Below are 24,194 nucleotides of genomic sequence, written 5' to 3' on the forward strand. Positions count from 1 at the left end.
TATTGCACAGACTTCTTTTACAAGAACGTTTGTACATTATTTGTATAATTTTAAAATTTCAATTTAAACAATAAAAAAATCACAAAGATTTTCCCCGTGTCATTAAATATTTTTCTACAACGTCATGTTTAATGATACTGTATGAATGAACCATAAGGTATCTAACTAATTCCCCATTTGCGTTGTTTCCAATTTCTTACACAAAGCTGTCGTGAATATCTTTGTCCATATATTTGTGGGCACTCGTGTGGCTCTTTGTAGGGATGGAGTCCTGGGAAGGGAATGGCTGGGTCAAAGGGTGTCAGAGGCACATCACAGAGTGATAGATTGCCCTCCGGAAGGCTGGCGGGGCTCTGAAAGTTTGCTGGGCTTCCCACTCAACATCTTCAACCTGTCTGAGCCTCAGTTTCCTCCTCTGCAAATTGGGAAGATGGTGGTACTACCTCAGGGGGAGGGGATAGCATGAGGATCACAGGAGAGATACATGCAAAGTGCGTGGAGCCCAGCACACATGTCGCTGCTTATGAAAAATGACAGCAACTATTAGTACCACTAGGGTGGTGAGGGCATTTGGGCTGCCCGAAGCCACTAAGGGTAGTGGGACGAGTGCAGCTGAGAACAAAGCTCACACTCCAGTTTGCCCTCCCTAGTGCAGTTAATGCTGGAGAACCAAAGGAAGCCAGGAGTCTCCAGCCCACCTCCCAGGAGATGGTGTAGCTTCAGTGGGCACACGGTGGGACCCAGGAAGAGGTGACCTCAGAGGGAAGGTCCTGCCCACTGCAGATCTCCCGCTCTTGGACAACCCTCAGAGCAGGCCCTTTGTCGCGGGGTGCAGGGGGCAGGGTGGGCAATGAATAGTTCTAGGAAGAGGGGAATAGCTACCCCCCACCCTCAGACCCCAGCAAGCTGGTGGCCACGGGAGCTGGAGCTCTGAGGAGGGCTGGTTAGTGGTCAGCAGGGTCAAGGCACTGAGCATCTTTGGGGAAGGGACAGACGGCCCTGACAGTGGAGGACATTTTGCTGAGTCCAGCTTTGAAGGAGACTGGTCTGTTCCACCCGCCCCCCCAACGCTCTCTCCATAGAAAAGATAACCGGAGACGGTAATTTAGTTCTACCTGTTTATTGCTACCAACCCATCTCCCTCCACCCCCCTCATATTTACACCCAAACCGCGCCCCCAAGATGGCTTCTACCAGAGTTCCTGGTACTAGGTCCAAAAGTGTCCACTAAACGCAGTCCAAGACATGGCGGGCACTGTTTGCCCTCAGGCCACTTGGGCCCCGGGAAAGGGTTACTCTGGGAATTTTGGGCATAGATTTGGTACTAGGGTCAAGTACCAGGATACTTGACTCTCCCTCCCCTTCTAGAGCTCAAGGTACATCAAAACCTTTAGCAGAGTAAAGGTGGGGTAGTGGACTCCCCAGAATCAAGCTTTGTGCTTTCTTTGCTTGTAAGGACTCACATGAGAGGCCAAGTCTTGCTTCTGAGGGGCCGGTCGGCCCTTGGAAGCCAGGTCGGGTCATCTGCCATTGGCCTTGGGGGAAGTGTCATTTAAAGGGCTGGGAGTGGAAGGGGAGGGCGCTTGTTGTCTGAGATGTGGGCATTGTTTTAAGCTGGGGGAGTTGCAGCTTGGCTTGAGTTACGTGGGGAAGTGTGGAATGGATGAGCAGGAGATGTTTCATTTGGGAGCCCAAGGCCCCTCCAGCCCCCTTAGTAAACCCCACTGGTGTCCTGGGCCACAGGTAACGGGACAGCAGACGTTTAATATCACAGAATGTCAGAGTTGGCCCTCAGCAACTATCCATTCTTATCCTGACCCATCCTAGACCCAGATTGAGGAAGGCACTCGGTTCAAGTGACACAGTGATTTAGTGGCTAAACCTGTAAGAAAATTAAGGTGAAGGAAAGTAGGAAAGATACATGTACATGTGGCTTTCTTCAAACCTTATTTAGAGAATCTGGATTCACCTGTGATCAGATAGAGTCCTTGTCAATGACCAGGTTCCCTAGGGTATTGAGATTGACCTGAACCACTGACTCGGCCCCCTTTTCAGGAGCAGCGCGACAGGGGAAGGTGGTGTGGAGGCAAGGAGGGCTTGGAGGCCTTGGTGGTGAGGGGCATGGGCCCGGTGGCCCCTCAGTGCCCCCCCTGCTCCGGCCACAGCTGGAAGGGCTGTGCTGTCAAGTAGCTGGTGGAGGGAGGCGGCCCGGCTTCGGCCGCTTGGCTTGTTGTGCACTCCAGCCGCACCTGTAGGGCTTGGCCTGCCTCTGCTGCCCTAGGCACCCCTGGGGGAGCGGGGCCGGGCTCGTTGCCAGTCCTCCGGCCCGGGGCCACCGCGGGAGGCTGGGTCCAGCCCCGTGGCCTGGGCTGCTCGGGCCCAGCCTTGGCCCACACTGCCGCCTCAAGGTGCCCCGGCCAGGGAGAGGCCGTGTAGCTGCTCCTCGGCACCCGCCAGCTCTGCCTCGTCGCGCCCGCTCTCTGAACCCTCGAAGCAGCCCGAGTCACGCGGGATGTCCACCTTGGGCTCCGCCACCGTGTGCGCCACTGGCTCCTGGCTGCTCTCGGCGCCCTCTTCCGCCTCCTCGCTGCCGGCTGCCAGGGGCCAGGGAGGGAGAGGAATGTGGGGGGCTTGGCCCTTAGCTGGGAGGGGCTTCAGAAACCCTGGGGGCCCCATGTGGGTGGAGGGACCCTGGGAAGCCCGCTGGAGGCCGTCTCTTCTTCTGGTCACCCACCACCAAGCACCCCTGCCCTTTCTCGGCCCTTCTGGTGGGAGTGGTTTCCAGGCCAACTCTCCCGCCCAGGAGCTCAAACTTCTTCAGCACTGAGCTAGTAGCCAGGACACCTGCTCTTGAATCGTGGCTCTGTCGTTACCCAACTTGGAGGCCTTGAGTCCATGCCGTATCTTCTCCGGCCCTAAGTCTCCCATTTGATCCCAAAGGGAGTTGAGCCCGATCGTTCCTAAAACCCCTTCTCATCACAAGCTCTGCCTGAGACTGGAATTCAAGCGTGGAAAGTGCCTGCGCACTGCAGAGGGGTGCAGGGGCAGGCCCCGGGCAGGCCTCCCCGCCTAACACACCCGACTCCAGCGCTACGCCCCCTCCCCCACTCCTAAGGCCACTCACTGTCGTAGTCCAGCAGCAGCTCAGCAGCCGTGAGCAGCTTGGCCCGATGCTGTGGGTCCATGATATTCAGCTCGTTGAGGTGTGTTTCCCGCAGCTCTTTGAAGTCCTCCAGCGTCTGGTAGCCATTGAGCAGCAGGGTGGACGTGTGCTCCTGTGGGCAGAAGCAGGCCACCAGCGCGGCCGCTTACAAGCCGCCCCCACCTAGGACCCGTCTCTCCCCGCAGAGCTGACCTGCCCTGGCCCCCACCCCTTGCTCCTAGACACTAGACTAGGTCCCAGCTCAAACCTCAAGGCCGATGCGCTCCAGCAGCTCATGCAGAGTCTTGGGCTTGGGCCTCTTGCCCTTGCTTTGTCGGCGGCTGGGGCGGGCAGGTCCCACAGCCTCCTCGGGCAGCACATCCACGTAGATGAACTTAAAAGAGCCCAGCCTGCCATTGAGCAGGCCCAGCCACGTGCCCACAGGCGGCTTTTCGATGATCTGAATCACATCTCCTTTCTGTGGGAGGAGGGCAGAGCGGAACAGAGCGGGGGCGAGGTGGCCCCTTGGCCTCCTGTACCCTCTACCTGTATGGGGTACAGCCTGCCAGGCTCAGCAGGGGCCTGGATGCCAACCTTACCTGCAGTTTCAGTGAGTCGTGGTCATACGGGCTGGGAGTGAAGTCGGTGTGGACTCGTGCCCGGCCACAGAAGGGCCCTGTGTACTGGGGGGCAGGTGGTTCCTCCCCGAAGCTGCCAGAGCCTGGGCTGGGGCTGCAGAGCTCACTGCCTGCAGGAAATGGGACAGGGAGGAAGGTCACCTTTGTCCCCGGACAGCTGGGGCAGTGCCCAGCAGGTACCTTCCAGGAGGTCTGGCTAGAAATCCCAAGGATACATGCTGGGGAAGAAAACCGAGCTCTAGTAAGTCTCACACTGCAGAAGGGATTCTGACCCAACCCCTCTGCCACCCTGAAGGAACATAGCTTCCCTCCTGGCGTCCCAGGCATGAAAATAGTTGACCATAGAAGGAGGAATGGCTCACAGATCAAAGACTGGGCAAATTGGGAGGGTCTCTAGAGACCAACTGGGCCAACACCCCAATGAACAGATGAGGAAAACTGAGGCCAGACAGGCCAAGTGACCTGCCCAAGGCCTCTCACCTTATAATTGGCAGCACTGGGTCTGTTAGACTCCAGGCTTCCTGACTCCCACTCCAGTGCTCCTGGAAGCCACCTTCCACCCAGGAAGCCACATCGTGCATCAATATTTTACTTTGTCTACTTAATAAGTCTCTGTGTCAAGTTACAACATCACACGGAAACTCAAGACTTTCTGGGAAGGGCAGGGTGAGGGCCTAAGTGGCTTTCAGTGGGGGTAGGGAGGTGTCTTTGGAGCCAGAGAAAGATCAGAGAACTTGGAACTAATCCGAAGGGAGAGAACGACAGTGCCTCTGTAGGTCTGCAGCGCAAAGCCTGCAGCCCCTTGTCCAGGCAGGGCTGCTGGAAGCTCCTGTCCAGCCCCGCGGACATCTAGAAGATGCCGTGTGGCACCCTGAGCCCAGCAAACCAAGGGCTGGTGTCCATGAGGCTGAGTCTTCACAGCTGGAGGCCCTATACCCCCACCCGAGCCTCGGATGTCAGAGGCCCAGGGAGCCGTAGCCTCTAGCTCCCCTTGGAAGGTGGGGGAGGGCTGGTCCAAGAGGGCAATGGGGCTCTTCCTGTGCCCTTGGGTCCCTCCAGCAAGTGGAGGCTCCTCTAGGGCAGAACTAAGTTCAAGCCTGGGTCACCTTAGGCGAGTCACTTAACCTCCCTGAGCCTCAGTTTTCACATCAATAAAGTGGGGATAATAATAGTACCGGCCCCATGAGATTGTTGTGAAGATTTAACGTGAAGAGGGCTGGGAAAGGTCCCAGCAGGCTAACAGTAAAGGTTCATTTCTCTTTACCACCCCCTCCCAGAGCCCCCGCTATCCTCCAGACTCAGCAGGTGTGCCCCTCCTCCCCTCCTCCCCTCCTCACCTGTGGATGCCTGGCGGCTGAGTGCTGGGAGCTGCTGCTCCTCCTGCTCAGAAAAGGCCAGCGCCATCTTCTCAGGGCCAGGGCTGTCCAGGCTGAAGTCTGGAGACGTCGGGGAGGCTGAGCCCTCCTCCAGAGTATCTCCCTGGAGGGGAGGAGAGGCAGCAAGCCCTGAGCAGTCCCGGGTGCAGAGGAAATGGGCCTGGGCTCCAGGGAGAACTGGGGCCTGGCTGGAGCCCCAGCTCTGCCTCTTGTGGGCTGCATGGCGCCCTCTGGGCCCTAGTTTCCTCTTTCGTGAGGTGGGACTGACAGTCCTTGCCCTGCCCACGTCATGGAATGAGGCTCAATGGGGGTGCCGTGTGAATGCACTTTGTCAGCTTGAAGTGCCAACTTACACACAGAAAAGGCCTCGGTGCCAGAACTGAAACTCAGAGCTGTTACTAGGGCGTAGCCAGGCAGACCACGGCGCTGGAGAGCCACTACTTTTGACTGTGCTCCTATGTGCCAGACAGAGGATTTCATTTAATCCTTGCTTGAGGATATGTGCTCGGTCATCCCAAGTTTACAGATGAGAAGTAATGGAGGAACGTTCCCGAGGCCACGCAGCAGCCCCCAGACAAGTCGGTCTGACACTAGGGCTCCTGGGCCTCCCCACACCTCAGTGCGGTGGTAACTTTCACAAATGACTCAATGGCAATAAAAGCCCTGATTTGTAGAAGTTGCCAACTCCTGTATTGTAAATATTCCCCACCATGTCCAACAGACAGCTACCACTCTGGTGTCACTGAATGAGTAGCATCATCGGCTATTTCCACCCCCCAAAGACTGTAGATGCCAGTAACCTCAAGGGCACAGAGAACAGTGAAAGGTAGTACAAGAATTAGGAAATGAGTTTTGAAGACTGACTTTAGGCTTTTTTTTTTTAAATAATAGATTTAATTCTAAGTTGGTAGAAGTTAATTTTCAGTAATGGTTGTATCTCACACCTGGCTCACAAAACTCCTGAAAATTTGACCAACTGCTATCCAGAGCTGGCATGAGCCAGTGAGCACACTGCTGCCAGGGCACCTCCTCCAAGAACCAGGAGCAAACCAGACTCGCTGTGTGACTTTGGCTACTTGGATGTGCCTGCCCCACAGCTGTGTGTTCTGCCCTCCCTCCCTGGGCCAAAGCCAGCCTTCTCGATTTTCCTTCATAGGGCCTCTTTGAACCAAGCCTTCCCAATCACAGGGGCTGGTTCCAAGCAAAAGTTTGCGGTGGATGAATTTGCGCTATGTGATCTCATCTCCTCAGACCTGCCTGCCCAGGAAGCTTCTGTTACCCAGAACTTCATCCCTCCTCGGACCCCACTACTGCTCCCTCAGGACCATCCATGCCTTCCTGCCATGTCCATGGCTGAGGGAGCTCCCTTCCCAAGGTGACCTTCCTGCTTGTACGGGGCCAGGCATCGTTACCTGAGCGTGGCTGTCACAGTGGCCATGCTCAAACCCTACCAGAGCGGTGCCTGTCCTCCCTGTCCCCCCTCCCATGGGTCCCAGGCCTCACCATCTCCTCCGACAGAGCCTTCACCATCATCTTGCCCATCTTCCTGTTCATGGTTCGGGAAATCACGGCCCTCCACTTCTTCCCCAGCTTTTTGCTGCTCTTTCCAGCATCCTCTGGGGTCGGAACTCCTGAGTCATCTTCTGGAATCTGTGACAATAAATGTGGAGGTCCAGGAACCCTGGTGACCCTGGACCCGTGTCTGGGTCCACGACTTGGGAGCAGAAGGCGGCTTTTGGGTCCTGGCAGATGCTGGAAGGGGGAGGAGAGCTCCCCACCCCTTCCCTTTTAGCCCCAGACCTGTCCTAGGCCCTATTCATTTGTATTTAACTTGACAATTAATTTGTAATCAAAAAGAATGCAGGTGAGGTTTTAGGGCCCAGAATTTTGGTGGGTGAGAGACATGGGCCCATTGTTTTTAAAAAGACTTTGCCGCAACAATCCGAAAAGGGTCTCCGCCCCCCTGCCCCCCCCCACCCCGCTCCCCGCCATTCCCCAACCCAGGGCCCGCAGCCAGATCCCCCAAGGAGGCTCTGAAACTCACATTATCATCCAGATTAAATTCCTTCTCGCTCACCACTGGGGAGCTGGGTTTGGATTTGGCAAAATCTTTGAAGCTGCTGGAGCGCTGAAGCGAGAGCTGGAGGAAGCAGAGGTGTCGCCATCAGCGGCACTAAAAATGGTGGCCGAGTCAGGAGCCAAAAGCTGTCCCAGCTCCCAACACACCGCGTGTACCCCAGGGCTGGACAGGGCCACGGGGCTACGGAGGTGAAGCTACAAGACATCCTCTGGCTACCGGGCTTCATCCTGTTCTTTAGCTGTGAGCAGCCGCTAAAGCAGGCCGCAGAGCAAGCTCCCTACCTCAGGAGCCTCCACCCGAGTCAGGCCTCAGACTAAGCCTGGCTTTCCACCAGTACCTGAAGTCTGGTCCCCAGAACCCTGTGGTGAAAGACTAAATGAGTCTGAGTAAACGCGTATCTCCTACTGGAGACATATCTCAGCACGAACCGCAGCATCACCTTTATTTATATAACAGGGCAAACCCTCCCAAACCCCGCAGCCTGGCCTCCAGACTCTGTCTTCCCCAAGCATGGTTTCCTGGGATGGTGATTGCGGCAAACACATTGGGGCCTCCAGGCTGATGCATCTGTGTCCGAAGAAGAGGAAGGCAATCCCCCCAGGGGCAAGACCTGGCATTATGCGTTCTGGAAAGCCACAGGAGAGACTGATTCAGAGAAGGTGCCCGCAGATTTGAGATACAAATGATTGGGTTGAATACAGTAAAAGAAAGCTGCCATTTTGTCTGTCTTCATCTCTGCTTTTAACTTAGGTTAGCCGCTAATGCGACGAGCTGGCTACACTAGACGTGTGCCAGTGTTCAGACTTGTAGCCCCGACCTATTTTTTGTGCTGTGAATGAAAAATGTTGCCAGCCATATCAGCAAACAAAGGATGCTGCGGCCAGCAAGCCATTGACAACCGCTGCCCTGATGGTGAGCCCCGAGGGAACTCAGGATGGAGACAAACGGGCTGCCCACTGTGAAGCCCCCAGGGGTGCACCATGAGGGGACACAGGGTGGGACACAACAGGATACTAGCCTTTATCTTTGCATAGCAAAGGAATGATTTCAATAAGCCCTGACTCTTGCATCTTTCCATACACAGAAAAGGGCTAAATTCAACTACTTGGGATATCTGGTTTCCTTTAACAGTAATCTTTTGATGTTCCCACTACCTGATCTTTGCTGCAAAAACCCCTGTATATCCTGGCTTCTCCCTTACCTCTTGGGAGCAGTCCCTCAGAGCTCTCTGAGAGGCTGCCTCCGGGGCTTGAAGTCCTCAGAAAGTCTGCCGAATAAACCATAATTCTCAACCTTTAGGTTATGCATTTTTTTTCAGTCGACAGTGCTGATAAGCCTGTTTTCAGGAAATGAGCTTTCTTAACTGTATGTGCAACGCACATGGCAAAATAGCAGGAGAAAACCGGGCCAGGTAAGGAAGGCCGACTTTAGACACAAGAGGTGGAGGCTGAGCCTGAATCAAGATCAACAGTCAAGACCAGAGATACACACAGGAACCAGAGTTCACAGATGGCCAGACAGATAGAGCGGGTCGGCGGCAGACACCAGAGATAAGGGCTTGAGGAACCGAAGCCCCGAAGCCCCAAACCTGCTCAAAGCTGAAAGTTTCACATCCTCTTTCCTACAAAAGGGGGGTCCAGTGACAATCCCCTAGGGCAGGGGCAGTATCACCTGCCCCCTCAGCATACACACAACTGGCCCCAGCTCCTGGGGACTGCAGTGGAACACTTCATTTCTCTTGGTGGGTCTTGACCAAAAGCAAGTCAGCAGTCAGGGACAGCGGCCACACCTTCCTAGAGGTCACAGCAAGCTAGCTGACCAGAAACTAGGTCAGTGGTCAGACCAAGCAGACACCACCACCATGAAGGCCTCCTGGGTGACGCACTTGCAGCCTCAGGGAGAAAGCCTCTTCCGCAGGATGCTGGGGAGCTGGGAAAGGGGGCTGAGGGGTTACAGGGAGGGGAAAGCGTGGTGGTGGGGTGACCGCTCCTGTTCCCGTGCATCTCCTCCATCCTCCTTCCCTGGTTTTCCCTGCCCGCTATTCTTTCCTCTTTTTCTTCCTTGCTCTCCCCTTCTCTCCTCCACCTTCCATTCATTTCCTCCTCTTGTATGGCTAAGATGCAGCTGCCTGGATAACTTCCTCCTTTTATTGCCTGGAAAAGAGGGAACAGAGAGAGGATGGGCACCAGGCTGGCCTGGGCCCAAGGAGGGCAGGCTGGGGTGCTATTTTTAGGCCAATGGGGCCTATTGTGGCCTCCCCTCCACCAATCCCAATCCCAAGAGTCGCCCCTGAAGCCCCAGGGACCAGTGATCCTGGAAAGCCAGCAGGAGGGCAGGCGTGGGGCTGGAAGTGGGCGTTGCTGAGGAAGAATAGACTCACCGCCAGGCTGCCCTCTAATTGCAGTTCTTACCTTTTTCTGTCATTAAGCTCAGTCGGGGTTGGGGGGTGGCTGGGAAAGTGACTTTTGGCTCGTGAGACCTTATCAGGGCCCCTCTGTCCCAGCTTTAGCTCAAAATGGGAGAAAACCACCTAAAAGGGCCACGTGGGTGGCGCTGGGACGTGGGCCTGGCCGGCCACTCCTCAGCACAGGGACGGGGAAAGAGCTAGACAAGTTCTTTGGGTGACTAAGGGTGAGGGCCGTTTGCCCTGGGGGGCCTCTTGCCCCACCCACCTCTAAACTCAGGGGCGGCCTCAAATATCCTGAATGCCTTTCGATGAGCCTGAAGTGACCCGCCCCCCTTAGCCAGGTGTGAGTGGACATCCTTGGGCCCTTTTGGATTTTCTGCCTGGCCTCCCTTTAGGGTGAGACTTTCCTGGGGGTCCTGGGTAGGAGGTCGTACCGTACACGTCGGCCACTTTTTCGTGTCTAAGGGGAGTATATGGGCCTCTTGGAAAGAGCTACTTTTTTGGCGTCACACATTGCTGAGTTCAGCTCTGGGATGTGCGGCCTTCGGTGAGTTATTTAACCTCCCCAAACCTCAGTCTCTTTACTTGGGGTCGGCTAGCCAGAGTTCACATCTTGGCTCTGCCACTGACCAGTTGTGTAAAGCTGGGTCAATTCCTCAACTTCTCTGGGCTTCCGTTTCCTCATGGGTGAAATGGAGACCGGAGCACACACCTCACTGGGTTGTTGGGCGGGTAACAGGGGTGAGCATGGGACACAGCAGCCCCGCGAGGCACGTTCAGGGAGGTTTACTTAGCCTTTCCAACAGCCCACCTCCAGGCTCTTACCCCCTGCTCTGCCCACCTGGAACACTCTGCCCTTCTCTGTGTCAACCATAGTTTTTCCCATCCTTCAGAATCCAGTTTAACCGGAAACAACTCAAATGCTCATCAGCTGTAAAGTGGATTCGTGAATTGTGGCCGAGTCACATGAGGGAAAAGCACATGGCAACGAGCTTCATGCAACTCTCCCCAACAATACGGTGACTCTCACGGCTACGCCGCTGGGCAGAAGGGACCCACCACCAGAGTATATTATATGGTTCCCCGTACAGAAAGTTCAAAACCCAGCAAAACTAATCCATGGAAGTCAGAAGAGTGGTGACCTTTGGGGAAAGGGGTCATGTAGTGACTGGCAGGGGCATGAGGGAAGCTTCTGGAGTGCTGGAAGTGTTCTGTTTGATCTGGGTGCTGCCTACATGGGGATGTCCACTTAATGGAACTCCACTGAGTGCTACATTTATGATTTATGCACTTTTTCTACGGATATTATACTTCAGTAAAAAAGGTTTTTCAAATCCGGTTTTAAAGGCACTGCCCCCTGCAGGAAGCCTTCCCTGATCACCCCCTCAGAGCCTCACCCTGCCCCCACTGGCACATTCTTCCCCTGCTTCCTAAGACCGAGCACCCTCTGGGCTCTGGGCACAGGCCTGTGCATGTGTGGGAATCCAGTAACGAGGGGTCAAACACCGCCCCTGTGCCCGGTGCCCTGCCAAGCACTCTGTGTGTGTCCGTTCACTTCAGCTTCACTGCAGCCCTGTCTTTACATCACACTTCCCATCTGGGGACACAGAATCGGAGAAATGAAGCATCCTAGGCAGAGTGGCGCAGCTGACAGTGGGAGGAACAGGGCTTTGAACCCCTGTCTGTGGCTCTGGAAGCCTGTGCTTGTTCCTGTGCTCAGAGCTCAAGAAGTTGCCCCCTAGTATAGAAGTGGATTAAGGGCAATGGCGACTGCAGGCGTTGTTTGGAGGAAGCTACCAGGAGAGCAGGTGGGAGCATGGAGGAGGAAGGGCTCCGGAGGGCTTTGTGGAGAAGGAGGCGCATTTGAGCTGGGCTGTAGCAGGGGAGCCAGGATTTCTCCAGGTGGAGTTGGGAAGGGTTTGTCAAGAGTGAGAGTTAGTTAGGGCTTCCCTGGTGGTGCAGTGGTTGAGAGTCCGCCTGCCGATGCAGGGGACGCGGGTTCGTGCCCCGGTCCGGGAAGATCCCACATGCTGCGAAGCGACTGGGCCCGTGAGCCACGGCCGCTGAGCCTGTGCGTCCGGAGCCTGTGCTCCGCAACGGGAGAGGCCACAACAGTGAGAGGCCCGCGTACCGCAAAAAAAAAAAAAAAAAAAAAAAGAGTGAGAGTTAGGGATGTTCCAGGCGGGGCGATGGAATGGTGGGTACGCCAGTGCTTGGGGTGGGCGGCGGAGCATAAAAGGCCACAGAAGGCCCTTGCCAGCCATGGCATCAGCCTGTGGGCAATGAGGAGCCACTGGAAATATGAATTGCATGCTGGTGTGGAGGGGGATGGCAGATGTGTGCTGTAGGAAGGGAGCCTGGGGGAAGTAGTGTGCTGGGGTTGGGGAACAGGGGAGCAGGGAGAGACTGGAAGGACGGGACAGCAGCACACTCGAATGGGAGCCTTGGTTCCTCTCCATTTCTCCTGGCGAGAGGTCTGGGATGTAGCGAAAAGTAGGGGTGTGATGGGGTAGGACCATCCTTAGGGGAGGTAGGTCCCAGGACAAACCCCTGTCGACTACCTACACTCCAACAGACCAAAGAGAGTGCAGAGAGACACTTGATGGAGGCCACAGTCTCCAAAAGGCAGCCAAGGGGTATTGCTCCCCCCATCCCGGGTGTCTCCCCAATCCTTCATGATGCATAGCAGGTGACACATCCTGACCCCACCATCCTGGAGGGCCTGTTCCCGACTCTGCTCTGCTGCTTTGAAGGTCACTCATTCCATGGCCATCTGGGCCTGCCCTGCAGAGCTCTCCTGCTGATAGGCTGAGTCTTTTATGCTCATCAGACTCTTCCAGTGCTTTTGAGATCAGTAGGAAGACAAGAGAGTAGAGGGAGAAGGGGTCAAGACCCTGGACACTGACAAATCTTGGCTTAGATCCCTGCTCTGCAGTTTACTAGCTGTGTGACCTCAGGTAAGTCACTTCGCCTCCCTGAGCCTCAGGCATAGAATGAAGATAATGCCTGCCCCTACTTCACAAGGTTGTCGTGAAGAGCCAGCGGGCTAAGGGATGGGTGGAGTGCACAGCACAGCACCTGGCACCTGCTGAGCTGTTAGGTGCTGTTTTCTCCACTTCAGGGCTGGGACCGAAGCTCGGTCCTTGCAGTGGGTTCCCCACCCCCACCCACGCCTGTAGTGTACACCCTCTCGTGGACGCATGTACACATGTGGCACAGTGCACTCACACATATTGTTCCAGGCGATCCACACACCCGCCTGAGGTGGGCAGATCAGGAACTATCCCCCTTTTCCGAGGTGAGGAAACTTAGGCCCAAGGAAGGTCAGTGAACTGTCCAGGGTCCTACAGCTGGAACCTGGTAGGATTCCAACTCTGCTCTCTTGTCCCCTGCCCAGCACATTCTCCACTAGGTAGGCCCGAAAGGAGGACAGGGACAGGAAAGGGAGGCCTCTCTTGTCTTTGTGCTTTCCCCTCCACCACGTCACCTTGGCCTCTGAGGGAAAGGGACTTGCCCAAGTCACAGTGCTGGAGCCACGCCGCTGCCTCCGGGCCTGGGGAAGATGCTGTCTCCACCTTCTGGAAAGTTGGCTTTTCTAAGGGCACTTCCATGGGATGGGCCTTGGAGAGTGGCTCTGGAGGTTGGCCCAGGCTCTGCAGGGGTGAGGTAGGCTTTGCCTGGACGATGCTGCCCTAGAGGACATGGTCCTCAGAGTGCCACAATGGCCTTGACTCTCCTGGGACAGGCCTGTGGCAAATCCCAGAGGCCCAGTCACCAAACACAGAATCTGGATAATGGAAGTGGGGAAAGAAGACGGGACTTCTGGCTTCTGTGAGCCTCCGGGCACCTCCACCTGAGGCGGCGCAGGGTGCCAGCGTTGCAGTGTTAGCTCTTTCTCAGACTCTTTCCTCCAGCTCGCTCTCCTGTGGTTTGGGGCCCAGCGTGTGTAGGGCGGTCTCTGCTTCCCACCCCCATCAGCCGGACAGCAAGGGGAAGTGGACCCACTCACTGAGGAGGGACAGCCAGTGGTAAGTCTGCCGGGGGCTGGTGCCGTGCGGGGCTTGGACAGGGGTGACAGAGCCTGTGTGAAGAATCATGAATCTCTTTCCCACCCGCCCACCTCCACTGCAACCTTAGAGAAGCAGTTGGAGTGGGGAGAGTACAGCCGGAAGTGGCAGCCACCCCAGGACCTGAGATGGGGCAGGATGTACACCCCAGTGCCCTGATGCTCGGCTTCTCAGCTGGTTCAGTCTCCGTCTGGAAGCTACTCCCCTGACAAAGGGGCTCCCCCACGGAGCACCTGAACTGGGCTCCACGGGAAACCAGTGGGGCGCAGTGAGGGCCTGAAGGCCCTGGTCCTTGGCCTGTGGCTACGCCTGGCCTCTTGGACCTGGTTCAGGCCTGCTTTGGGATGGTCCTAGGCTCCTGCTGGCTGTGCGGGAAGTATCTGCTGATTGCCTGGGAGGATCTGACGATCGAGTCAAAAAATTAAGTCTAGAAATCCTCAGATCCAACTAGAGAAACCTAAATGTGGCAGAGCCTTCAAGGAATCTTCTAGTCTGGCCTCAAGACTCCAGGAAGATGAGCACCTCAGTTGCCTGTGGCAGCTGCTTTTCTTCCTGGCCTTTCAAATCCCTCCCCCACAGAATGTTTTCCTCCTCAGCCCTCCCTCCTACTCATCATCTCAGCACCTTCATTTCTCATTCTTCACAAATAATTTCTCTCCACCTGGGAAGAACCTGTATGCCCCCAGCATCCCACTGCAGGTTTGGAGGCCCTTTCCTTAAATCTGGAAATCACGCTGGCCCCCATCTTCAGGTGGGCCCCCTCTCCTTTGGGCCCCGGGATCTACAACAGAGCTGAACCATGTGGGCAGAGCCTGGGCTCTGGCCAAAGGGCGGGGGCCCTCGGAGCATCATGGCTCCTGGCTGGGCGGCCCAGCAGAGCCCTTTGAGTGAGATGGCTCCCGCTGGCGGGACCAGTGTAGGGAAGAGAGAATTAAGTACGGTCTTAGGGTTCCACTTGAGAATTGTATTCTATAATTCTCGAATTCTAGTCTAGGATTCTAGTCCCCAATTTTAAGTCTCTGTCTTATCATCGTCGGGTTGAATCCTACAACTTTTAGACTTCTAAGAACGCATTCTGTAACTCCGTTTCTCTAGAATTTGGGAAGTCTCTTCTGTACTTCTGTTACTCTAGTTACCTTTGGGCCCATGTCCCATGCCCTTGGGAGAATGGCCCTCACCTACAGACTCAACAGAAGGCCTTTGGCTCTTCCCCCTTCCGTGAGTCCCGGAGAGGACGGGTTGAGAGAGTGGAGGGAAGGAAGCAGTGAGTTCCCAAAGATGTTCCTCACCTTTTTCTTCTGACTGGGCTCCTTCTCGCTGGCGTTGGAGGGCTTACGGCGCAACATGGTCCTCTACCCTGGTGATACTCCGTCCCTGCTCTCCTAGGTATCGAGATGCGGAGGCCTCTTGCTCAGCCTCGCCAGCACCGTCCAGGGGGCACGGCATGGACTGAGCCTCTGGCTGCCACTCTGACTGCTGCACTGGCAGCTTGGGGGTGCGGGCCATGGACACCCGGCGGCAGCAGCATACAGGAAGCCCTGTCACGTGACCTGCTCTTACAGCAATCGCAGCCCCTGCCGGCCCCTAGGGAGGAAGGAAGTCCCAGCTTCAGTCTCCAGAGATTCTGATGCAGACGGCTCTTGGGTTGAACAAGCAGAGAAAAGTCCCTACCCTGCCATCTCATGGCAACCATTGCCGGTCCTTCGGCCAGTCAACCTGACATTATACGGCCTACTCAAGCCCTTTATCTCACTGACCAGAGTCCCGAAACCGGAAGCGGGGCCATCTCTCTGCCTGGGGGGCCAATGCTCCCAGTCACCTTGCATCACCAAGGTCATCACCGCTATCAGTACCTCTCCTATCACCCCACAGCCGTCACTCCTATCTACAGCCATCAGCCCTGAGAGTCATCTCCACTGCTACTGGCATACCTACAGCCACCACTGCTAGAACAACCATCCCTACAGCCATCACCCCTACAGTTGTCATCACTGCTGCTATCACTGTCACAACCATCATCTTCTCAGCTGTCATCCTTACGGAGATTACAGCCAGTCACTCCCATGACACTCTTACCCCACGACCATCATCCCTACAGCCATCACCCCTACAACCATCACCACACCCCTGCAGCCAACACCTTTCAGCTATCATCCCTGCAGTCATTCCCACTGCCATTAGCACCACTACAGTCATCACTGCTAAAACAACCACCCCTATAGTCAACACCCCTCGGCCATCTGTCTCTCTCTGCCTCACCACTGCCACTATCACCAGTACAGTGATCATCCTCATAGCTATCACCCTTACAGACACTATCACTATAGCCAGTCATGCTCACTGATGCCCTCACCCCTACAACCATAACTCCTAGAGCCATCTCCCCTCCGCCATCACCCTGCAGCTGTCATCTCCACTGTCACCGGCACACCTACAGCCATTCTCACCAGAGCAGTCACACCTAGAGTCAACATCCCTTGGCCATCACCACTTATATTTATCACCACCACAGCCATCAACATGAAAAAAAAAAAGCAATTGCAAGCAACTCCACACCACCAGCAAATGTCCTTTTCAGCAGGCATTTCTCGAATGTCTATGTGCTAAGTTTAGAATGTTCGCTTTGTGGGTTATCTGTGGCAGATATTTTAATAACCTTAATTACTTTTTCTTATTACAAAAGCAATTCATATGCATCATATACAATTTAGAAAACAAGGATAAACAAAAAGAAAATTCAAAAATTCTCCGAAATTATCTTCCATACTATTTGCATGAATATCTTTTTCTGTTTTTGAGCATTTAACCTCTCTCTCTCCCCCCGTGCACGCGCGTGTGTGTGTGTGTGTGTGTGTGTGTGTGTGTGTGTCTGTCTCTCTCTCTGCAGCATGATTTGCACAGAAAGCAGATCAGTGGTTTGGGGGGATGGGGAGGGGAGGGAGAGATCAGGAGGGGCACAAGGACCCTTTTGGGGGTGATGGATAGTTCACAATCTTGGTTGTGGTGATGGTTTCATCGGTGTATACATATGTAAAAACTCAACAAGTCGTATACTTCTAAAATGTGCAGCTTATTGTAGTTAAATTATACCTAAATAAAGCTGTTTTTAAATTAAAAAAAAATTAAAGTCCCACTTCACACACTGCATCTGCTTGTCAAACTGAGCACAGGCTCAAGATTTTCTCCTGTCATTAAATGTTCTTCTACGACATGATTTGTAATGGCTGCCGAGCAGCCCATTGTACGAATGCACCACGATTATTTCACTAGGCCCCTACAGATGAACTTACGTTGCCTTGATATTTTTACTCCTAATTGTACATCCTTAAAGTAAATATTCGTGTACAGCCACGAATTTTTTCTTAGGATAGATTTCCAGAAGGGGAATCCTTGGGTTAAAAGAAAGGTGTGCATCTTTTTAAGGCTTTCCATTCTGGGACACTTGTGAAATCCGAGGCTGTTCCCAAGATGTTCTGGCGACTTCCTCGCCCCTACTCTCCAGCGTGCCCTACGCCCTCCCAGCATCCATCCGTGGGGATGAGCTCAGGAAAGACGAGGTCCTTCTCCCCCAAGCTGAAACCATACTTCTTTGGCTGCGTCCTACTCAGCCTGCCGGGTAGACTCGAGAAAAGACCACGCTCCCCTGTCCCCTCCCCCCACGCCGGGCCTGCGCTTTCCAGACTGAAAGTCCCTCCCCTGCCGCCCCAGGCGCGGGCGCGGGAACGGCTGAGGCTGCGCGGCGCGGTGTCGGGGACCCGGCAGGCCTTTGGTGGCGGGCGCGATCGGGGGCGCAGGGTGGGGGACGCGGCTGCAGGGTTCGGGGCTCCTGGGGGTCCGGCGGCCGGAGCGGCCGGGGAGGGAGCCGTCGGGCAGAACCTTCCCGGCCTGCGCCGCGACGGCGCGTCCCGGCCCCGCGCAGGATGTGCCGGCTTCCTGTTTGCTCAGTCCCGGCAGAGAGCCGAGCTCACACACTAACCACAGAGCCTTCAAAGGCAGCCAGCCACCTAACCCCAGCGCTGGGCGGCCCCGACCGCCTCGCCGAGGCCTGGGAAAAGGCGGCGGGGTGGGGGCGGGGTGAGGGGCACCTCGGAGAGAAGTACAGAGAGGCGACCAGCCCCCGGGACAGAAGGGATGGGTGTTCTCAGCCTTTCCCTTCTGACTTCTTTTCATATCTGTCGCTTCTGGTAAGAAGTCTCCACTCCGGGGGTCCTGGGCTCCCTCATCCGGACTTGCCTTCCCGGAATTTTCTCTCGCAGCAGATTGCCCTGGCCCCAGTTCCGTTAGGTCAGGCCCCAGCTGGCTAATGGGCCCTAAACACTGTTTAAATAGGTTTCCCTTCCAAGCAACACATTTGCATTTTATAGGTTCTGATCCAGGTACATAAAGCCCTCAACTAAAGAAGCGATCCGGGTCAGTAGTTCAGTGAACAAGGCCACCTCAAACTTGATAATGGGCTGGCAAAGAGGACCTAGGAGCTAGCTCTGGGTCCTTGTGCCAGGCACTCGGACGAGATGCAAGATAAATAGCTGTCAAGGTCCCTTGCACCCGGGAGCTTACATCCTAGGTGGGGCGGCAAGCTTACATTGCCCAGCACTTGTTCTTTGACAAGCAGCACTGCATCAGGCACTTCAAAAACGTTATTTAATCCCGGCACAGGCTCCCCACCCAACCCGGGTAAGTAGTTTAAATTGGGATTATTATGGCAAAGATGTGTCCAGTATAAACGTGGGGCAGGAGAGCCTTGATTTAACGGCAATATTGCCGTGTGTGTGTGTGTGTGTGTGTGTGTGTGTGTGTGTGTGTGTGTGTGTGGTGGGGTACGAGGTGTTCCACCGATAGTGAGGCCCATCTGAACCTTCAGAGGGTGGATACTGGGCTTCCAGAGATACAAAGGTCATTGTAGAGCAGCCCCCCACCTGCACCTCCCTGCAAGAGATTCTAATTTGGTAGATGATCATGAGTGGAATATTGGGCAGATGGGACCCAGACATGTACGAAAGCATCCCTCACTCTGCGAATGGGTACGACCCTGCGTTGAGAGAGTAAGAGTTCAGATAAGCGATGTCTACATTTGGAAAACTTCCTGAATAATTCTTATAATATAATATATATATTATATATAATAATTATATATATATTATATATATATATTATATATAATAATAATTCTTATTCTCACCTCCCCCTGCCACCCACACATATCCAGTCGAAAGTAAGAACACTACGTGGCAGGCGGTGGGCTTTACAACAACCCTATGAAGCAGGCACTGCTGTCATCCTCATTTTCTAGGGAGGAAGCCGAGAATCAGAGGGGTTCAGCAAACTATGTAAGACCACACAGCTCGGAAGTGACGGGAGCTGAGTTTTGAGCACAGGCTTGGTCTGGGTTCAGGGCCTGTGCTGTTAACCACTAGGCTCAAGTGCCTCTGATGCAGAGTTCCTGAACAAGGACGTGAGAGAATCGACACCCTACGCTGATTGGGGTGCCACAGGGCCACCTTGAAGCAGAGGGGAGTGAAGAGGATGGGGAGGGCATCTGGAAGCGGCATCATATACACAACAGATGGAGAGTTAGGGTTGATCAAGTGGGAGCGATCTGTAGGGGAGCCCTTGTCAGCCTGGGGAGTACTCAACATCTGTAATATCTGGCTTAGAGGGTTGGCGTTGGGAAGCAAGTTGACTTCAAACAGCTGTCGTGTAGAGGAGGGGGATGTATTCTGGGTGGCCAGGGATGACGGGGAAGAGGTAAATGGAAGGTTTGGGTTCATTTCAAGGAAGACATTTTTGATATTCAGATGGTACTAGCTCAGCCCTGGTAAGTAGTGATCTCCCCGTCTCTAGAAATGTTCAAACAGAGACCACATAGTCCCCTTGGAAATACCTGGGCATTTCCAAGGTGAAGTCCATCGTGGTAGCCTGAGCCCTTATCAGACTTCATGGTGGTCATTTTAGGCAGGGAGGGCAAGGAGAGCAGAAGTGCAGGTGGGAGGAGGGCGGAGGAGGGCAGAGGAGGGCAGAGGAGGGCAAGGGGCCAGGGCAGGAGGCAGCCATTCCCACGCACACAGACAGTACACACGAGCTTGCAGCTCTGGGAACGCTAGGGAGCCCCTGGCAGCAGGGGCTGATGGGAGGGAAAGACAGTCATCTCTGAATCTCTGAATTCATGATAAGGTCTTGGTTTAAAAACAAATAAAAACAAACACCTGCAGGCAGCTGTGGCAATTAGCATCAGAAGAGGAGGCTGGGCTTTGTTGCTTGAATAAAAACACACTCGGGACTCACTGGAGGCCTTTCTATGGGAGACTGGGAGGGACTGGAGACAGCTGTCTAGGGCTCTAGGAGAGGAAGAGCAGGATAACATCTCCAAGAAATGGAGTCAGGTAGAACTGCATTCAAATTCATCGCCATACATCACCTACTGACTGCATGACCTTGGGCAAGTGACTTTGGGCAATGAGCTCTAGATAATGACGATCATAATGTGGGCCTTGCTTGGGGGGGGAGGGGGGAGGAGTGTGATGTGTGTGTGTGTGTAAGTGTAACCAGCATTACTCAGATGGCACGTCTGGAGAGAGTGCTCTTGGCCCGGTGCCCAGTGCATGGAAAGTTTGGTCCCTGGTGGGGGACTCCACTGATGTTCACTCCAGCCTCCAGTCCTGCCTTGGCACCTGCTTCTACATCTCATCTGGGCCCCAGCTGAATCTCTGCTCCGTGACCTGGTGGCCCATATCCTGTGTGTCTCCACCTTGTCAAGGGCAGGGTCCCTCAGCCCAAGCTATTCTAGAACACAGGAGAGGTGACAAGCAAGGCGGCCTAGGACTACTCAGGACCACTGGGAGGGAAATTAGCGTTTCAGCTTCAGGGCCTTGCCAGGGACCACTGGGGCTTTCTCAACCTGCCAGCCTACCTCACTTGAGCTGCTTGCTCAGTTCCTGTTTCACAAAGAAACTAGGAAGTGAGGAGATGGGCCAGCCTTAGGGCAAGGGTTGGCTGGGCAGGGCTGGCGCTGGGGAGTGCCTCCCACTCCCAGCTGAGAGAACCCTGGAGGACAGAGATGGACAGAGAGGAAACAGTTGCTCTTGACTCTTTCATATTCCTATTTTTTGGCACCAAGAGTGCCCAACCACTGAGGAAGTGCGCAGTGAGTTGGTAAAATTCACTGCTGACGTGGTTTAGCTGGTGAAGAGTAGCGAGCCCCGCCCCTTCTGTGGTCCTAGCCCATGAACAGCTGGAGCAGCTGGCGGGCAAATGAGAGAGAACTGACAGTTATCTTTTTTTTTTTTTTTTTTGCGGTACGCGGGCCTCTCACCGCTGTGGCCTCTCCCGTTGCGGAGCACAGGCTCCGGACGCACAGGCTCAGCGGCCGTGGCTCACGGGCCCAGCCGCTCCGTGGCATGTGGGATCCTCCCGGACCGGGGCACGAACCCGCGTCCCCAGCATCGGCAGGTGGACTCTCAACCACTGCGCCACCAGGGAAGCCCGACAGTTATCATTTTGAAAGTGAACCATTTAGACTCTTTGTGTACGTGTGCAGGTATGTATGTATGTGTCATCTTACCCGCGCTCTTTCCTATTCCAGAAAGGATTTAAAGGGTCAAAAGTGTAGCTCGGGCCTCCCTGGTGGCGCAGTGGTTGAGAGTCCGCCTGCCGATGCAGGGGATACGGGTTCGTGCCCCGGTCTGGGAGGATCCCATATGCCACGGAGCGGCTGGGCCCGTGAGCCATGGCCGCTGAGCCTGCGCATCCGGAGCCTGTGCTCTGCAACGGGAGAGGCCACAACAGTGAGAGGCCCGCGTACCGCAAAAAAAAAAAAAAAAAAGTGTAGCTCAATCCCATCATCACCACTGCTGTCACAGCTGTGTGACATCAAACAGGTCTCCATGGGCCTCACTTTGCTCATCAGCGCCAGTAAGGGAGTGACAGAGGCACACACTGAGAGGCACAGGGGAGCCAGCACAGAGCTGAGTCAGGAATGCTGGGGACTTCATCCCAGCTCCTGCCCCAAAGGGCAGTGTCACCTTGGGCAAGTCCCTTCCTTTCTCTGGGCTGCTGTTGCAGTTTCCCCGTCTGGACACTGAAGGGACCAAACCTGGTTTTTGTTTATTTGGTCCTGGAGCTCCTAGTCAGGACGGCCTATGGCATTTGTGGGGCCCGGTGCAAACTGAAAGTACAGGACCCCTTGTTAAACAAATTCTTAAAGATTTCAAGATGGTGACAGCAGAGCATCACATCAAGAGCGGGGCCCTTCTAAGCACAAGGCCTTGCACGACTGCACAGGTCAGTCACCCAGGAGGTGGCCCTGCAATTGCTTCCAGTACAACTTTATGGGAAGCCCATCCAGCCCCCTTTGTGTTTTTTTTTTTTTTTTTTTTTTTTTTGCTGTACGTGGGCCTCTCACTGTTGTGGCCTCTCCCGTTGCGGAGCACAGGCTCCGGACGCGCAGGCTCAACGGCCATGGCTCACGGGCCCAACCGCTCCGCGGCATGTGGGATCCTCCCAGACCGGGGCACGAACCCGCGTCCCCTGCATCGGCAGGCGGACTCCCAACCACTGCGCCACCAGGGAAGCCCCCCCCTTTGTTTTTAATTGAAGTATAGTTGATTGACAACATTGCATCATTTTCAGGTGTACTGGGGCTCTGCTTTGCCTTGTGGCATTTCTGAGGAGCCTTGAGCTCTGGGAAGCATAGCTGGGAAAACAGATTAGATACTTGCTCAAAAGTCTGCCTGGTTTTGACAATTTGTATGTAAAATTTTGGTCCCAAACGTTTTCCTTACCTCCCTCCAAAAGTGGGCAGATAATAGCATTTTCATCTCTTGTCTGTGCGGCTTCCTGGCTTACAGAGCGCTGTCACACCTGGATCTTACGGGCTTCTCACCTCATGAGGAAGGCAGTCCAGGTAGTTTACAGAAGGAATAACTGAACACCAGAGAGGTGCAGTGACTTGAGCAAGGCCACACAGCTGGTACAAGGACCCTAGAATCCTAACGCCTAGGAAAAGGTAGTTTTCCACATGGCCTGCTCCACAGCGGCAATCAGCAGGCGAGGAGGGGTTTGGTAAGCTCTATCCTCCAGCATAAAAACCAAGGACCGGAGCCCAAGGGGACATTTATTTATCTTCGGTAATGATGTCTCAAGCACCCTGCATGTGTTAGGAGCCCTGCTGTGGGTGCCCTGACCGTTTCCCTGCCTGATCCGGAGGGAAGCCCTTGAAGCAGGATGCTCCATGTGCTGGGCACCTGAGGCCCTGGAGGGGAGGCGCTCGGGTGGCTGCGGCTCCGTCTGCAGCCAGGCTTTTGAATTCAAAAATGGTGGATTAGAAGAGGCAGTTAAACTGTGGGGAGGAGATGAGGCGCAGCCCTGGGTCTTGCACTAAAGGGAGGAAAGGGGGGCATGTGAGCTGCCCTGGGCTGAAAGGCCTGCGAGTGGGTCTTGGCCAGGCACCCAGGCCCTCCTGCTGCCCAGGAACCCCAGGATCAAGTGTCAGGGGTCAAAGGTAAAGGCCTGGGCGGGAAGGCCCTGGGGAAGCAGGATCGTGTGGAGAACATGAGCTAAGTGCTACTCACCAGCCACGTGATCCTGATTGAGTCTGTTTTCTCATCTGTAAAACAGGGAAAGCCAGATCCCTTGCCCTTTTTTGAGAGAATGGGTCCTGGAGTCATTTGCCTGGTTTGATTCCTGCTTTTTTCATATCCTTGATGCGTGACCTTGAGCGACTTGGTTAATCTCTCTGAGCCTCGCTCTGTTCTCTCACTTGTAAAATGGGAACCATAAAAGTACTTTCTCAGAGGTTGTGGGGATGAAATGGGAAAATGGGATAACGTATGGTACGCTTAAAAATTTCAGAGGGTAGGTCTCATGTTTAATGTTCTTACCACAATAAAATTTAAAAAATGTAAAAGAATGCATGTAAAGCACAGTGCCTGGAACATAGTAAACACTCAGTGGATGGTAGCTCTGATGATGATGATGATGATGGCGGCAGCGACGATGGCCACTAATTTTATTATGAGCAGCTGTCTTTGTGGGGCGATCCTGTGGGGGAACAAATGACTCAGCAAACAGAGGCCCGCTGTTGGGTGTTACAGGCTCTCAGTGAGGATGGCTCAGAGCTGTGGCCTTTGGGTGCAAGTATCGGTGGTGATAACTGTCACAGGTCACCCTCACGCTCGGCAAGCTAGGCCTGGTGGTCCCGTCTGGGGGGCTCCTCTGCCCCAGAGACTTGCTTCTCTCCTCCCCCGACTCTGCTCCACTCCTGCTGGCCCCAACTTTCCGTGACCACCTTTGCCAAGTCCTCCAGCATGGGGCTCCCCTCATCCGGTCCACAAGGCTACCCGTCCTTTAGCACAGGAGGTGGTTGGCTGGGCGTGGCATTCATGCGAATCCACGTATGCGCACGCATGCTCACTTGCACGTTCTCAAACACATGTGCTCCCCAACTGAGCTTCTGGGAGCCTCACGTCCCCGCCGCCACCGCAACTCCTC

At 54.7% G+C, this 24,194-nt stretch overlaps 1 protein-coding gene across 2 annotated transcripts; it reads right to left on the minus strand.

The window, feature by feature from the left end:
• Positions 1 to 1,156: 1,156 nt before the first annotated feature.
• Positions 1,157 to 15,138, minus strand: SASH3 (SAM and SH3 domain containing 3). Of its 2 annotated transcripts, XM_081222700.1 has the most exons (8): positions 14,999 to 15,138; positions 7,200 to 7,295; positions 6,659 to 6,805; positions 5,117 to 5,258; positions 3,741 to 3,889; positions 3,410 to 3,619; positions 3,124 to 3,274; positions 1,157 to 2,593 (listed from the first exon to the last, which is right to left on the minus strand). In XM_081222700.1, exons 1-8 carry the CDS (start codon positions 15,053 to 15,055, stop codon positions 2,403 to 2,405), a joined length of 1,143 nt encoding a protein of 380 aa, XP_081078826.1. In that variant the 5' UTR covers positions 15,056 to 15,138; the 3' UTR covers positions 1,157 to 2,402. The 2 variants fall into 2 exon arrangements, with proteins under 2 accessions (XP_081078826.1, XP_081078827.1); XM_081222701.1 differs by lacking the exon at positions 7,200 to 7,295.
• Between the last annotated feature and the right edge of the window lie 9,056 nt (positions 15,139 to 24,194).

Source organism: Mesoplodon bidens, assembly GCF_964165515.1.
Source record: "Mesoplodon bidens genome assembly, chromosome: X".
Taxonomy (NCBI): Eukaryota; Metazoa; Chordata; class Mammalia; order Artiodactyla; family Ziphiidae; genus Mesoplodon; species Mesoplodon bidens.

Coding starts and splice junctions, on each gene's coding strand:
- SASH3 (XM_081222700.1), bottom strand. CDS start 15,055: ATGTTGCGCCGTAAGCCCTCCAACGCCAGCGAGAAGGAGCCCAGTCAG. Junction 7,296..14,998: donor AGCCCAGTCAGAAGAAAAAG/GTGAGGAACATC, acceptor TGCTTCCTCCAG/CTCTCGCTTCAGCGCTCCAG. Junction 3,275..3,409: donor TGGAGCGCATCGGCCTTGAG/GTTTGAGCTGGG, acceptor TTCTGCCCACAG/GAGCACACGTCCACCCTGCT.